The 16,526-nt window shown below is 35.7% G+C and overlaps 2 protein-coding genes across 5 annotated transcripts in view; both read left to right on the top strand.

Annotated features, from left to right (window-relative positions):
* Window positions 1–10,611, top strand: part of nkain2 (sodium/potassium transporting ATPase interacting 2) — a 131,621-nt gene extending 121,010 nt beyond the window's left edge. The window contains exons 6-7 of one of the 2 annotated variants that reach the window (XM_043220489.1): window positions 1,440–1,521; window positions 7,051–10,611. In XM_043220489.1, the coding sequence (XP_043076424.1) occupies window positions 1,440–1,521; window positions 7,051–7,060 (92 nt within the window). In that variant the 3' untranslated portion in view covers window positions 7,061–10,611. Of the gene's footprint in view, window positions 1–1,439; window positions 1,522–1,682; window positions 1,839–7,050 lie in introns of those variants that run through there. The other variant, XM_043220490.1, reaches the window with a different exon arrangement.
* Window positions 10,612–14,177: 3,566 nt separating this feature from the next.
* Window positions 14,178–16,526, top strand: part of tpd52l1 (tpd52 like 1) — a 33,878-nt gene continuing 31,529 nt past the window's right edge. For 2 of the 3 annotated variants that reach the window (XM_043219209.1, XM_043219207.1), the window contains exon 1: window positions 14,178–15,120. In XM_043219209.1, the coding sequence (XP_043075144.1) occupies window positions 14,278–15,120 (843 nt within the window). In that variant the 5' untranslated portion in view covers window positions 14,178–14,277. Of the gene's footprint in view, window positions 15,121–15,142; window positions 15,255–16,526 lie in introns of those variants that run through there. The other variant, XM_043219210.1, reaches the window with a different exon arrangement.

Here is a 16,526-nt window from a genome sequence, read left to right as displayed (position 1 = left end):
GAAATTAAACAACAAATCAGCATATTAGAGTGATTTCTGAAGGATCTTGTGACACTGGAGACTGGAGTAATGATGCTGAAAACTCAGCTTTGCCATTACAGAAATAAATTACTTTTTAAATTATATTAAAATGGAAAACTGTTATTTTAAGTTGTAATATAATATTTCACATATTTCTTTAATCATTTAATACAAGCACCCTTAGTTTGCACGAAAGTTAGCATAAAAAACAAATCTTACTGTCCCCAAACTATGTGTAGTCTACATTCATTTTCATAATCATTATATAATCATATTCACTATACTAATAATGTAATGCATTATGAGCAAAGAGTTAAATCAATTAATTAGCAGTATTATTAGGCGATTTTTATATTTATTAAGTGATATTAAATGTTTTTTCTCTTGCTAGTAAATGTCTTACAAAGAAATACCAAGTAACATATTTAAAAAAAAATATTATAAAACATACTCCAGTATTCTTTTGAAAAGAAAAAAAGAGTGCATGGTCCATCCTCAAATGTTAGTTCTAAAGGTATATTTGAACCCATTATGAACTGTTCAATGACAAAACTTTCAGCAATCAATATAATATATGAGTTGATGTGTCACAATATTATTACTATAGTACTAGTACTATTTCTTTTGTTGTCTTTTTAATTTTTAAATCGAATTGTTATTAAATTGTTCAAATATTCTAAAGGCTGCCAATGAATTTAAAGGCTGTAAGTAATATGCAAAATAATGACATGATATGTCACATATCAGTGTATGTTTAGAGGGGAATTCCTGCTGAACGTGAGCGCTCTGAGTTTAAACTGCTGGCACAAGCGTTCAGACTGACCTCTGCGGGTCCCCAGATAACACAGATCAGGACAAAGGTCTAACTCCACAATAAGACCAACATAGATTAGGGGATTTGTAGGTATATGCCCCCTAAATTCTATCATCAGAATGATAATGGTTCCAGTCTTCCGTTCTCCTTCTGTTTGGGATGCACGAGAGAAGCTCTCTGCTAATTCCTCAGCTTATCTCCTGTGTTCGCTGGTCTAGGAAACAGCCTCTGATTGCCAAAGCCTGGATCTTTATCGCACACTTTATTACCTTTGCGTCTTTGTGGAAAGCCCAGATACTCGGGGCTTCCAGGGCCTGAAACAGCTGGTGGGCCCTCACAGAGGGGTCCGGGGCTAATCCTGTCACTTTGCTTTATGTTAGTCTATCTGATAATCCATCGGGCAGCGTGCCACAAACCGGCCTCCACAGATATCAGTCTGAGAGAGGGTCCGGCCGCTGATTAGCCACTGCTTATGATTATTACCCTGACACATGCATGGGATACTTCATCAAAAACTCAAAAGTTTGAATGAGCGACATCATTCAGTACAATAATTCATCTCTTTTTTTCCTCCCATCTTTCTCTCCCTGTCTTATTTCTGTAGTTGACTTTATAGGAGGGTTTGATTCGTACGGTTACCAAGGGCCACAGAAGACGTCACATTTGCAACTACAACCAATGTACATGTAAGTATCACAAACATGAATGGTTTTAAATCAGAGCAAACCTAATTTATAGTAGAAAATGGTTTCTTATACAGTTATAGCCGTGTTTTGTTATATACTAGTGCTTCAGGGTACATTTTCATGGTGCACTGTGTTTTATTCAAGCTGTTTTTTCCCATCAGCTCTCTACAATTGCTCATGAGTGAAAATCTTGGCAAGGCCATTTATGTTTTCTTAGTAAGCTGAATCTAACATGTTTATAAATTATTAAATAATTTTAATAACTTTATTTATTTATCAGATAAATGTATGGACTTTTATTTATTAATTAAATGACTTAAGTTATAACAATTATCTGAGTATTTATAATAATAATAATAATAATTTATATTTGAAATATAATGTTTTATATTTATTTTTATTTAAATTTGTTAATAAAATGATGACTTTGTATGTATAACAATTATCAGAATATTTATATGTAATTATTAGAATTTGTATTTATATAGTAGTTGTAATTATGTATCAGTTACATTTAATAAATTCTATTGTATTTTGTAATTAAATATATTAATGACTTGATATTATGACTTTAAATAACAACCTATAATAATCAGAATATTTTATATATTTATATCATTCTGAAATATATATGTATGTCTTTATTTATTTATTCATGGATATTTTAAGGTGTCCTTGTTACAGTGAAATTATGCATTTAAGTATTAAGTAATATTAATTAACTACATGTACTTACGGTTAGGATTAGGTTTTGGTTTAAGGTTACTTGCATGAAATTATGCATAATTTAAGGTTATCATATTAATAAGTTCATGTAATGTGTAGCAAGGACAGTATTTTAAATAAAACAATGAAATTGTTGTAGTAATGTTCAAATTTATGCTTTTTTATTATTCTTTATTTGTCCAATGTATAAATTGCGCTTTTATTTCTTATCTAAATGAACGAAAGTCATTTAAATTCCAAAGATTTACAGTTATGTAACACAAACAACTGATAGGGAAATGATAAGCTCTTTCTGCAGCTCTGGTGCTGTTGTAAAGCGAGTCATTGTGTTTGTATCTGGGCGTAGAAGACTCTCTGTTGGACATACCGGACACACTGCGGAGCAGTTTTATGAGAGCTGGTCCGTGACAGACCTGGAGCAAAACAAAACCCTGAGGAGTATCTCTAGCGGAACATCTCCAAGAAATATTATCATTGTCAGTCTGGCTGGGATAATAGCTTAGGTCAATATTAGGAGAGGTGATCTGTTTGCTTAGTCTCTGCTGGAAGCTTAAATGTTTATGAGGAAGTAGTTGAATGCTCAGAGGTGCGACTGGGTGATCGCTGGGAGATTTAAGAGGATTTGGCTTATTGACACTGATCTATTGGTGATTGTGTTCTATAGAGTCAGCCTTTATGTCCACAATGCACTCCATTATGCCAGGAGGTGAGATGGCAATGCTATCAAAGCTTAGGCCCGTGATCTATATGGAGACAGCTCTTTGATGGAAGACCAAACTGCTATACAGGAGTCTCTGAAAATCAATCAATGTGCAATAAAATGCAGAATCAGAATCGTCTGATATTCTAATCTGCTGCCCATTCACTGAAAAATGCAGTTATTGCAGATAGATAGCTATAACTATGCCATTCATACCTAAAAGTGTAAATATAGGTGACATTAAAATGTTAAACCAGTCAGCCTAGCAACAACCAATGACGAGAGTGTGTGTCTGTTCGTCCAACCAAAGGAAGATAAGGGAGTTTTGGGGATTTAAGGTGACACTTCATTTTTATTCAGGGTTATTTCAGTTTTTCTTACTTTTTTAAATGTTAACTGAAAAAAAAACCTTTAACTTATTTTATTTCAGCTAGCTGCCAAAGACACATTTTTTCTTTTTCATTTAGCTTGAATCGACGTACTAAACTAACCAAGAATAAAAAAGAAATGAAAAAAAAAAAAGTTATGAAAGTACACGATAAAATTGCCAAAATTGAAATATTAAAACAAAAATAAAAGGCGTATTTAACGTTGAATGTAATCTCAGAACTTCTTATAACTTGTGTAATGTGACCTATATGAATGAATAGTAAGTGGTATGTACGTATATACTTCAGTAAGAAAGTGTTTTTAAAGAAGTTTCTTATTTTCATCAAGGCTATGTCTGTTTGATTAAAAAGAGAGAAAAAAATATTTGGTGAAATATTATTGCATTTAAAATAACAGTATACTTTAAAATTCTTTATTCCTGTGAATTAAACCTGAATTTTCAGCATCATTACTCCAATGTTGAAAACAGTTATTCTTCGATAAATAAAAATTTATAAAGTGTTCATTCAAAATAGTTTTTTTTTGTATTTTGTTACCCTTTTTTAGAAAGGGTCAGTTTTTTTAATACATGAATACTTTTATTCAGCAAGGATGTGTGTGACCTTGTTTTTCTTTGCTGTCGGGGACATAAACCTGAATGTACACTAACTCATGGGGACTTGTGATACCAAGGGGACCTGAATTAAGGTCCCTATGGGGGAATAAGCTTATAAATCATACCAAATTAGTTTTTTGAAAATGTAAAAATGCCTGTAGTTTTCTGTGAGGTAGGTGTAGGTGCAGGCTTGGTGTAGGGCGATAGAAAATACGGTTTGAAAAATAGAAAAACCATTACACTTATGGAGAGTCCCTACAAGGATAGCTGACCAGTGTATGTATTTTTATATACATGTGCATACATGTGCATATATATATATATATATATATATATATATATATATATATATATATATATATATACATGTATACATATATGCATATGCACATAAAAATAGGCAGCTACAGCTGTATTTTACCCTGTGGTATCATTCAAAGTCATTTTTAGCCTGTGGGTCAGATCAACTCAACTGATGTGAAAACATATGGCGGGGGTCCAAATGTGCCTGTCACCAGTCCTGGCACACGCCTGACACCAACGGCAAAATATCAGCAGGAACATTCCCCCCCATCCTCCAGGGAAGGAAGGACACAGCTGAGCTGCCCAGCGCCACAGTCCAGACACACAGAGAAAAAAAAAAAAGCTGACTGGAATCCTGCCAGTGAAATGGGATCAGAAAGGATACCCCATATGGATTCAAATAGCGAGCGACTGTGTTGATTTACCAATAATACAGACAAATAGTCTGTCCCTAGAGAATTCCCACCAATATATCCCGTGTTAAGAAATAATTCAGGGTAACTTAGTATACAGCACATAGTAGTATATTTTAATATTTTTTAATATACCTTTGCAAGTCTCTTTCCAAGGCTGCATTTTTTAACTGTGAAATATTACAATTTAAAATACATTTTTTTATTTTGATTGTATTCCTGTAATGCAAAGCTGTATTTTTAGCATCATTACTCCAGTCTTCGGTATCACACACCTTAAAGGTGCTTAAAAGGTTCTTCACAGCAATGCCATAAAGAACTATTACGACCATTCAGTCAAAGCTTCTCTTTCTCACCTTTTTAAAATCTGAACAACTTTCTTTCATCACAAAAAGGTTCTTCTACGGCATCGTGAAGCACCTTTCATTTTAGGAGTTTGCGATGCTTCAGAAATCATTCCAAAATGCTGATTGGCCGCTCAGGAAACATTTCTTATTACCGTCAGTGTCGAAAGCTGTGTGAGAGTTTTATGGAAACTGAATATGTGTACATATTTCCATTATCTGCCACCAATGCAGACAGCAGAAAGGTGCAATTACATGGGCTTTAGATCAGTGACAAGTAACAATGCTTTATGCAACTCCATCCTCGTCTTGTGGGAACAGATGCTGTAAAATTGGGATTAATGAGGATTACACAGAATCCAGAGAAAGACTACAGAGAGAATGAATTACTCTCTTAAAGAGCCGCCCCCTGTCTGTACCCACGGCTGCTCCCCTGGTCTTATTCAGAGAAAGTGTCTTGTTGAAGATGCACTGAATATTCACTGTCAGCCAGTGTTTTGTATTTATTACATGGCCGGCTGACTAAATCATTCTGTCACGTCATGAGTCTCTTGCCTTTGTAAATGTCAGACTCTCACTTTTCCATAATGCATTGGAGTGCTATGAATGGCGGGTCCATCCATAAGCAGATGGCATATTTTGATATTTCGGGGAGGAGGTTTTTCTCCACGTGTTTCTGTGAAAGCATGCTTGTGCGTGTTGTTTAGTGCGTTTTGAGATTCAGTGTGGAGAAAAATAGAATAATGAAAAGTGGAAAAGGTCACAGCTAATAATTAGTTGGAAGGGCAAGACGATATGAGAAAACTGAAATGAAATGAATAGATCTCACTCAGAAGCCCTTTTACATAATTCAAAAATCCCACACGTGGGCCTAGAGCAGCCTAAAAAGTATTTAGAGACTTAAAAATGTCAAGTCAAGTCTGTCAGTTCTACCACACGTACAGTACATACATGCGGAGAATTGAAATTGCGTTTCTCTTGGACTCTAGGTGAACAGTAAAGTAAAATATAAAATATAAAAATATAAAAGTTACAGATAAATTAAGAAATAATCTATACATAACAAACAACTATACAAGTATGTACAAGCTATACAGATTTTGACAGTGGAGATAAATAAATAAAGGCACTTGGCATATTTGAGTGCTAACCAGTGAAAAACAGTTGAATTGCAAAGTATCACATTAGTCGTTATCTCCAAAAAAAATTGTATTCTAAAGGTTTTCTCAGAATTATCCTTAAATATCTAGTGCATTATCATTTTAAAACAACTTCTTTTTGTGAAATGTTTTGCTTTGATGAAAATTTATCAAGATGTAGCCGATTGAGATAAAGTTTTAGCATTATGTCATTTGCTCACCAAAATGGGTCTTCTGCAGTGAATGGGTGCCGTCAGAATGAGAGTCACATACCCAAAACATCACAATACCCACAAGTAATCATCTCCAGTCTTATCAATTTCCTACCGTAGGAAGTATGTTTGCTAAGAACTTCGTTTGGACAACTTTAAAGGTGATTTTTAGATTTTTTGCACCCTCAGATTTTCAAATAGTTGTATCTCAGCCCAAAATTGTCCTAACCAACCATACATGAAGTATAAGGATTCAGAATATTGACCCTTATGATTGGTTTTGTGGTCGAGGGTCACAAATTTTTATTGATTTTTATTAGTTGTTTTGATGTCTGAGAGCATTATTGTGGATAGAGGACTCTATTTTAACCAGAGTTAACATCTGAATAATTCAGTTGCAAATTGCTTTGGCTTATTAGAAAAACTTAAGTTTTAACTGCAAACTGTCCACTTAAAAGTGCCTCTGGTGTCTCTCAAAAGACTCGGTTGCTTGACACCTCTGCGTGTGCTGTCTTTTCTTAATAGGAATGCCATTTGGTTTGCTACTTTGTTTTTTTTTTTATGTTAAGCGTTCAAATATTTTGAAAGCAAATACTCACTTTGTTTCACCCAGCTGAGCTTAATCAGTCTTAAAAGCATGCGCTGTCATTTATTATTTGTTTACACCGCCAAGATGGGTCTTTAACACTTGTTCTCTTCTCTCACAGGTCAAAGTAAAAGGATAACTGCCTTATCAGCCAATCAAAACAACGAACTGATGTTTGGACTCGTCTTTCTACGTAAATGTCTTAACATGATAGTGTCTTACGAACTGTCGGAGGAACACAGAACCGACACTTTAACCTCAAAGACTCCAAGTGGATTTTCTTTGTCTACGCCCAGCCCTTCCTCCTCCAGAGCGCTGCGTTCAGGCGCGAGAGAGCCCTCGTGTGGATAAACCCTCGGCAGACTCTCAACATTGCGGCCATTAGCAGTGCAAAAAATGGAGGAGCAGATTGAGTGGACCGATCTGCAATAAGAAAGACTTGGAATCGTGCAATGGATATAGTGTCAGTGTCTCCAACTGGCTTTCACGGAAACCATCCCATACTTAAAGAATGTTCATTAACTAGTCAGTATGATATTAGTTATCTAGTCCTACAATCTTTCAAATGGTGACTGGAGTGGGGAGTCATTATTCCAGTTGTGTTTACAAAGGGTCATTCCAAGCATTGGAATCGCCGTCGGTGTTTAATCGCAACCCAAGTAGTTTTTTTCTTCTTTCTCCTGGATGTACTTGTCTTGAAAGTGCCAAGAACAGTTACGAAAAAAAAAACCCAACAAAACAAAACGAATAAAGAAATCGGTAGCTGCTAAGAGATTCATATTTTTTGGAGTGAAACGAAAGTCCTGAAGAGAAAAAAAAAAAAAACGATTTTATCCGTTCGACGTCGCCATGGGATCAACCGTATTTGTTTGCATGAGGTGTCAAAATCTGTTGCGTATTTAATATCTTTCAGCTAGACATAGCCCGAACCTTGGAAGGGGTAACAGTCGCTCCAAAAGGTAACTTGTGAATATTGTTGTTTTTTAAGACGGTGTTGAGTCTTGTTAACAAGATAACGGATAGAAAACCAATTGTAACTTCTTTCTATTTTAAGCCTTTTTTTAACGTGTGCAGGTGTTCACTCTTTTGTAGTAGACTAATAATTTATTATGCCGTGTAAGTGGGCCTTTCTTTTCGATATTCCTGTACATATTGAGGGGGGTAGGGATAGAGACGCAGTGTTTCTAGTGATGTGATGTGTGAGGAGGTGTGTGGAAGAGTCTAATCGGGTTAGAGCGCTTTGTTTCGTGTAGTGACAGGAGTCCCTAAATGATCTGTTCCCCAACTTTGAAGCGAGAGGTCAGAATTGCGCAAAATGCTGAAGCTATTCAGGTCTTTCCCCTTGATTTACGGCTTCTTTTGTAGCCTGCCTCCTGAATGAAGTTTATAAATGCTGCACTTTCAAATGCCGTGCATATCGTAGCCCTTGGATGATGCGTGAAAGCATGAAATGTCTTCATTTTGGTCAAACTACCATGCCAAACGCAGCCGAATAACGCACTTCCCCCTTCCTCGACTGATAATGGATGATGAAATGTGTATTTCTCCACTGTATATTATCTTTTCCCTCAAAACTGATTCTAGTAACTGTGTGGAGTTGACGTATATCTGCGCTTTAGTGTGGAGTTTCCTGAGAGAAAGTGCCTGAAATGACATCCTGTTAACATTCCAATAAATGGCAATCTGCTCTCATCCAGAAAGGCTGTATATAAACAGAGGGTCCGACTGAGCTGTGTTTAATCAAACCCCTTGTGAACTGCACTGGCAAAGCTAAGTGGCTTTGATAATTAATAAAGATATTTTAGCCGCACCACACTCCAGACCTCACTGGAAAATAATTCCCTGCAGTCTTTTGCTGCAATCTTTCTGCATCCGACTCAATACGGAGTGATAAATGTTAGTTTGGGTAATGCAATTAATAAGAATGATGGCTTTAGAAATGGAAAGCTGTATGGGTATGTCTCACAGAACCTTTCAAGAACCTATTTGAGGTTATATTTCATCCCCAAAATCTTCAAATACATATATATCTTTTGAAAAATAATACTTTTGAGGCATTTTTATTGTTATTTTTAGTAATAAGGGTGGCTATTTATTATATAATTTATCTTAAATTATTTATTAAAATACTTTAATGCACAAAAATCACAATCTTATACTCTACTGCTAAATATAATATTAAAATGGGAATATGATAATATGATATAATGAGAATGACTATCAAGAATATTGATCATTTAATTTCTTTTTCTTATATATATAATTAAGGATGAAATAAAGGATCTTAATGAGGTCTTAAAAGGATTAATAAAAAAGAATTGATTTTGATTTTATTATTGGTTCTAAAACTATATATATATATATATATATATATATATATATATATATATATATATATATATATATATATATATATAAAGGCTTATTTTAGGACATTAACAAAAGTGTTGAATATTAATATCTTACATATCTTAAGCCTGGAATACACTACCCGATTATGGCCCTGATCTTACAGTCTGAACAAGTTAAAGCTAGTTGAGGAAAGTCAGAGCCAGTCAACTCCGGTTTTTTAGCTTCAGACATTGATTCCATCCAGTCGGAGGTTATTAAACGTTTAATATTTTCCGCCGATTTTTGAAACACATTTGTTTTCATTTGTCATGCGTCTCCTGGCAACAAGGCGCGTGTTTCTGCGTGAGTGTCTGGTAGTGTATGATCCCCGGTCATGTAGCGTATAATGCACAGCGTATTTTCATTTGTCACTATTTACAGAGTCTGTAACTGTATGATGCCTAGTGTTTTAAAAAATCTGTTCAGAAGTCGTGTAGTGTATTCCAGCCTTTAATCTTAAATATATCATAATGGATCACCTTAAGTATATGGTCCTAATATCGTATCATTGTTTTTTTAATAATTAATTTAATTTACTTAACTTTTGGGGGTGAAATGTGACTTGGACATGTTTTCCAGAGATTTGCCTCTGTAATTGCTCTTGCTTGAAGGTTTTTGATTGCCTCAACTTCTCAAAGATAAGCAGATTACGTCAGCCTGACTGCTGTGCAAGTGAGTTTCAAGACATTTGTAAATACATCCTGAATCAACATGGTGCTTGATTAGACTTTATCATATTAAACAATAAAAAAAAAAAACATGTTCTTGCTCTCAATATATTTGCAAGGCGCAGTCTAAGCTTACGTGAGATTTACCCTGCATTAATACATGTAAAACAACACTTGACGGTATTAATGTCAAATCTGACTATCATACGGTAATTATGAGCTGAAAGAAACCTGAATGAAAACGAATACCTTCAAGTTCAGGAAATCTTGCATGATGCTTCTACCCAGGAGTGTATGTGATGTCACCATGGTAATGCTCTAACCAAAACTGTAAATAAAAAATATGGATTTAGAAATTAGTTGTGGAGTGTTCGACATGGTCCGGGGCGAAATCAGAAACGTAGCTTTCATTTGACGATGCATTGTAAGAGTAGCTGAAACATTCTCGTTAATTAAATGGTAAATTACGATATCCTAAAACAAGTGACACTCACGGTAGATGCTTTGAGCAGCTTCCCGGGTTGTTTTCATTGGGTTCAGTGCTGAGTTTTGAATAGATAGGCCTTTTCTATTTCTGTTACTTTTAAAGAATGACTGTAAATAAAACCAGACTGTGTCAATGACTCTTTATTTTGCTTCTCTGTTACTTCACTTCTTTGCTTTATTATGTCATTTCTAAGTATAGCAGCATGCCGTACGGTACGTAGCGACTATGCCTAGCAACAGACTTATAGCTTTGACGTTGTCGCTGATGACTGTCTTCCGCTTAAAAAGAAAGAAATCGCTGTCAATCACATGCCGTAAGCCGTGCACGGCTGTAGTGATATGCTTCGGCATCACATGTTCCAGCTACACGCTGCCTTTTGTTCCTTCGTCGGCGCTCGAGGCGTTTGTTTGTTTCACAGTCATGTGCTGTGCGATTGCCCATGTGGGAAACAAATGATTAAAGATCACATGCAAACGCACCTAATCAGTCAATACCTGAGCGCTGTTTTTTTAGTATCAAGATATTATTCATTTTTATTGTATATTTTGAATTATACAGGTTCAATTTCTTCATTTTTTTGTTTTTATGTCTATGTTATTATCTTTTATCTCCATTTATGAGTTCATTTTAGTGAAACTAAATAAAAATTAGATATATAGCTTTAGAAACTAGCTTATTCATCAGTTTTGTTTTTTTATATATTTTAGTCTATCGAGGTAAATTAAATGAAATATTATCTAAAATATTTAATTTCAATAATAATAATTGTTATTACTGCAGTTTTATTCCATTAAGTTAAAACATTTCAATTAGAAATGTTGCTTGTTTTAGGTTTATTTACTGTAGTCCATTAGGTTCTGTGCTTTCTTTCATTAGGTTCAGCAGATAATTTTGTTCTTCAAAGATACCCAGTCTAAGACTAAGACTTATAGAGGGGAAAAAAATCAATTGAAAATACTGAGATACTGTATGTGCCCTGCGCTTTGAGCTGCACGTGGAGGTCACGTCATAATCTGTAAAGCCCCACAACGTTTACAGCTACAGATGATGTGTGGAAAACACACCGTGCAAAACGGAAATCAATTTTGCTTCAATATTTTAGAAGGACAAAACTAGCATCCTATCTCCACGTTTCACTCTGTACAAAGACGGTAGGTGTTTTAAGGAGCACAGAGGGGTTGTGCTGTGGACGGAGGTGATATACAGGGATGAAAGACCAGATTTTGCTACAGAACGCTGCCGTACTTTTTGATGGCATAAGCATCCCCTCCCATTACCTTATCGTTTCAGCCCTGTCCATCAAACACTGAGTCTGGGCTCTGTGCCAAACACCCCATAAGTAGTTGAATCATTATTATGATGCATAATATTTTATCTACAGCATTAATGGGAACACTGTATAAAATGGAATGACTTACCACAGGACTGAATCATTTAATTGCTAGCTTCTTAGTGCAAAGTTTTAGAAGTTTTCAGGAGGTTTTGTTTACATAATATATGGATGTGTACTGTGTATTTCTATTATGTACATATACAAGCACACACAGCTTTTATTTAGAAAATATTGACATGTATACATTTCTATTTATATATGAATGTGTTTAAAATATCATTAAAAAACATTACATATTTTTCTTAAATATATATACAAGTGTCTATATATATATATATATATATATATATATATATATATATATATATATATATATATATATATATATATATACACACACACACATATATACATACATATATTATTACATGCATATATACATATACAGTATATACAGTATATACATACACATACATATACATATATATGATACATTAGCTACAGTAAGGTTTGTACCTCTAGTGGTTGTAATAAAATCATGAGTCTTTCATTTATTCTTTGGCTGTACTCATGGACAATTAAATCATGTTTTTACAAACTCTTTTTACCGGGAAGCAACCTAAAGCACAATGGAAACAAGTCACAACACAACAAAATTAGCACAACACATCGAACACAAGCTGGAACATAAAATCACCACAACACAGTTGAAATAAGTCGCGCAACACAACAAAATGCATTGTGTTGGGGAGTGTTACGCACCAGCATAGCAACGTCCCTGGCAACCACCTAGAAACTCTTTGGCACCAGGCTAATGAGATTTTCAGAGGCAAAATCTTATTTAATCTTTGTATCCAACCTCTAGTATCCACTTAAGCATTTAAAATACCAGAAAATATGAATATAGATGTCTCAGAGGCAAGGATGGACTCTATCTACAACTCAAGTGAGCCTCCGTGTAGCACAGGATTTGGTCGCTTTGAACATGTGACGCGTGCTTGAACGCATTCTGTGGCATTGTGACCCCTCTTTGGTTCATCACAGATAATAACAGATGGTCACTCCTTAGAATTTTTAAAATTATCCCCCTAACAGATGGACGTTTAAGCATGACTAATATCTGTGATTTTGATTTATTAATTAATGACGGGTTTGTGTCACGCTGTTATAAATTGCCACACAACAGTGACTATTTGTCAAACACGCTCAGTTTAAAAAGCCACCTTGGGAAGCGGCACACTACTGTCCGTTATCTCAAGAAAAGAATGGCGTTCTTGTGTTTAGATGCGCTTGCATAATATGAAGGAAACGGATGCACTGTTTACAAACGTATTAACAATTTAATTCTTAACATGCTGCACAGGCCTGTTGGTTTTATCGTATTATTGAAATCTTTAGAGATGGCAATTATTTTTAATTTCCTTGTTGTTTGTTGTATAAAGCTTACATTTCTGACCTTACGATGCTTACAGATGCTTTGAATGTGCAAATATCATCAGGGACCCTGGGGCCTCTTTATCCTAAAGGAGATCAACAAGGTGAGGCAGAACGTTGATTCAGCTTCTACAGCGTGCCCGGAGTGACCTATTACTGGCTTCATTTACCTTTTACTCTCCCAAAGAAACATCACACTCAGCATTTGCTTAGGTCGTTATTTTTCTTACATTCTTGGTCTCTGAAGCAAATCTAAAGCTTACAAATTGAGATTCGTTTTTACCTTGCACTCTAACTCCCTCTAGCGTCTAGACACATTAAATTAATCAAAATAAGATTTACAGGGTAGGAAAGGGTACCAAAGATACATATTTGAAACTGGCTGCAAATATTTGTTTACAAATTGTAGCCACTGTAAATAGCATAGGCCTACATAAAATGAATAATTCTCGTGGTAATAAAATCAAGAAGAGTTCTATTCGATTTTTATGAAAATCTAAAATTTTTATTTTTTTTATCTTGTTGTTTCAGTCATGTTCAGTTATGTTAATAACAACAATAATAAAAAGATATAATAAGAACAACAAGCTAGGCCACTACTGTTTGTATAATCTTGGTTATTCTAATCATTTTAATTATTATAACTAGACAGGCAGCGCATTTAATGGGTTATAAACCGTACTAGTAATCAGAGCCTAAACGAAAGTAGAATACCGCCGGGCTGTGAATTTTTAGATCCTACTACGCTGAAGGATTCTATTAATATTCATAAAGAAAGTATTTTCTATTGGAAGGCAACGGCATGACGTCAAAGACGCCTAATATATATTCATAAGTAAACCTTGTGTCATTGGAACGTTTCCGCTCGACGTCAATGTGGCGCAATTAATATTCATGAACAGCGGCTTCGCCGTAGTAGGATTCGTGATTTCGGACCCGGAAGTGGTGTAATAGTTACTCGCTCTATGTTTAGTTTGTGAGTTTGAAAGCGGACTGTGTGTGTTTTCGCGCAAATGGAAAGTTGACCGCTCGGGAATGGAAGATGAGTCTTCCGTGCGTGTGAATGTCACCGCTCAAAATATGCCTGGTTATACCGGACGCGACGGGGAATCTGTCCATGTATCCAGCGGGACGCGGAGCACTGATTTCGGCCGGGATGTCCGCAGCAGCGACGCGAAGGTGCCATCATCATTGTCGTTATCCTCGAAGGATGTTTTGGAATTTCATAAACACAAACACGAACCAGGAGGCAATAGCGAGAGGGAAAACATAAGAGCCGTTGACATTTTAAGGAGGAATTTTGGTTCCACTATCAGAGATCCAGAAGATCCCAAAGACCTGGAGAAAGTGGGATTTGACATCAAACTGAACGACTTGGATCATGAAAACGATGGTGAAAGGATGCAATGTAGCACAAAAAGTCTCCAACAAAACATGGAGAGCAACTCAGGATTGGGAGATCCTGATGGGAGTCATCATATTGATTATAATATTGATTTGAAGAGTGGTGAAGACTTCAGCCAGTCAAAAGAGCATGTTTACTGCACTGTATACTGTATTGCCAATGATAATTATAGGATACCTGTTGAGAAAACAACATCTGATCATGAAGCTACATCTTTATCATCATCATCAGATGTGCTGGTTTTACCTCCCACCGACTTGCCAAATTCAGAATTGGAGCGTGATCACTATCCAGAGCCCTATACAGTCTCCGACCTGATGCTGTCTGGATTAAACGGCTCTTATAACACTGACAACAGTTTATCTGTTGTGTTAACATGTCGTATCTGTCTCGATGACAAACAAACCGTACCGCTACACTGTTGCAAAAATGCAGTTTGTGAAGAATGTCTGAAAAGATACATCATCTCGCAGGTATCCACATCCATGCCATTTCAGCTTTTCTCTCTTTTCAGCATTGAATAAAATCAGGGATGTTTCTTTGTTTGTGTCTGCAACCACCTTTAAAGTGGGCTGATGCAAACTTAATATGCCTCTACATACCGGCAGTGAGTATCACATCCTCCTGAAGCTGTGTAATGTGCTTTTCCGTCTTTATACATTGGTGTAGTGAAGGTAATACTGTGATACTCCATGATTATTATGGTTTATGGTCTTTACAAGGTGCTCTAAGGTGTTTCGACAAGCGTATTTTGTTGGAAGAGCACCTGATATTTGCTTTTCGTAATTGCTTGTCTTCTAACTATAGCATGTTTCTGTTTGTTAATGGAGAAGTTCTCCATTGTGTTCGTGGAAAGCCTGTCCTGTGATGCATTTCCTGTGTCGCTTACTCTGGCCCATGTGGTCATCGGCATAGACTTAAAAAAGGTTAGTTTTAGTCATTTTAGTACTCACTTTCCAGCGGAGCAGAGGCCCTTGTTGTGTAACACTATGCAGTCATGTCTGTGTGATATAAAAAAAGTGTGACTATTTCTGAGTTCCTCAGAAAGATACATAACACACCAGCATGCGTAAAAACGAGTCTTCTCAGGGCTGTGGTTAAACGTATAATTTGTGTATATTTAAACAAATTTGGATTAGGCATGGTGCGGTACTTTAGGTAGACATTTTGCATGATAAAAAGCTCTTGGAAAAGTTAATCCTTTTTAAATGTAAAACAATTTGGCTGTTGAAATTTTGGGGCGGGATGCATCCTGTCATCTAAAAATGAAAATTATCCCATCCCGATTTAACTACAAACCTGACATTCTTTCTTCTAGGCAACACAAATCAACATATTCTGAAGCAAATTTGGACCTCATTCACTAAGAGCTGTATTTGCTTTGAATTCACTTGGATATTCCTGGCATAAACAATTTCAACGAAATTTCAATTAATGCACCGAATTAAATGTGACGTTTTAAAGTTGTGTGTTTTTGAAATGCATACTGCAAAAATCTTCAAAACCTACAATTTAAAAACATAGAAGTGACTAAATGATGGCAGAATTTTCGTGTAAACTTCTTCAAGACATTCATGCAGTAACTTCAAGACGTTCATGCATAAACTAAAAATATTGAGTTTGGTTGAAATGCTGTAATATCAGTTCTTCGAAAGAGCAAAAGGTCTAGAAAAGTTTTTTTTCCTGTCTACCCGGTGGCAGTGAGTCATGTCTCTGGCAAGGGGAGGAAGAACTTGTGCTGTAATTGATTGCTTAATCACTGAGCTCAGCCTCTCTGTGCCCTAATTACATTACATGACTGTTGGCTGGAAGGTCTGTGCGCCGTTTGCAGGCAACATAGAAACAATTTGCCCTTCTGGAGGGATCTTGTGGTCATAAT

This window comes from Puntigrus tetrazona, chromosome 20 (genome assembly GCF_018831695.1).
Source record: "Puntigrus tetrazona isolate hp1 chromosome 20, ASM1883169v1, whole genome shotgun sequence".
Taxonomy (NCBI): domain Eukaryota; kingdom Metazoa; phylum Chordata; class Actinopteri; order Cypriniformes; family Cyprinidae; genus Puntigrus; species Puntigrus tetrazona.
Note: the sequence above shows the minus strand (reverse complement) of the source record. Positions and strands in the feature narration are given on the sequence as shown.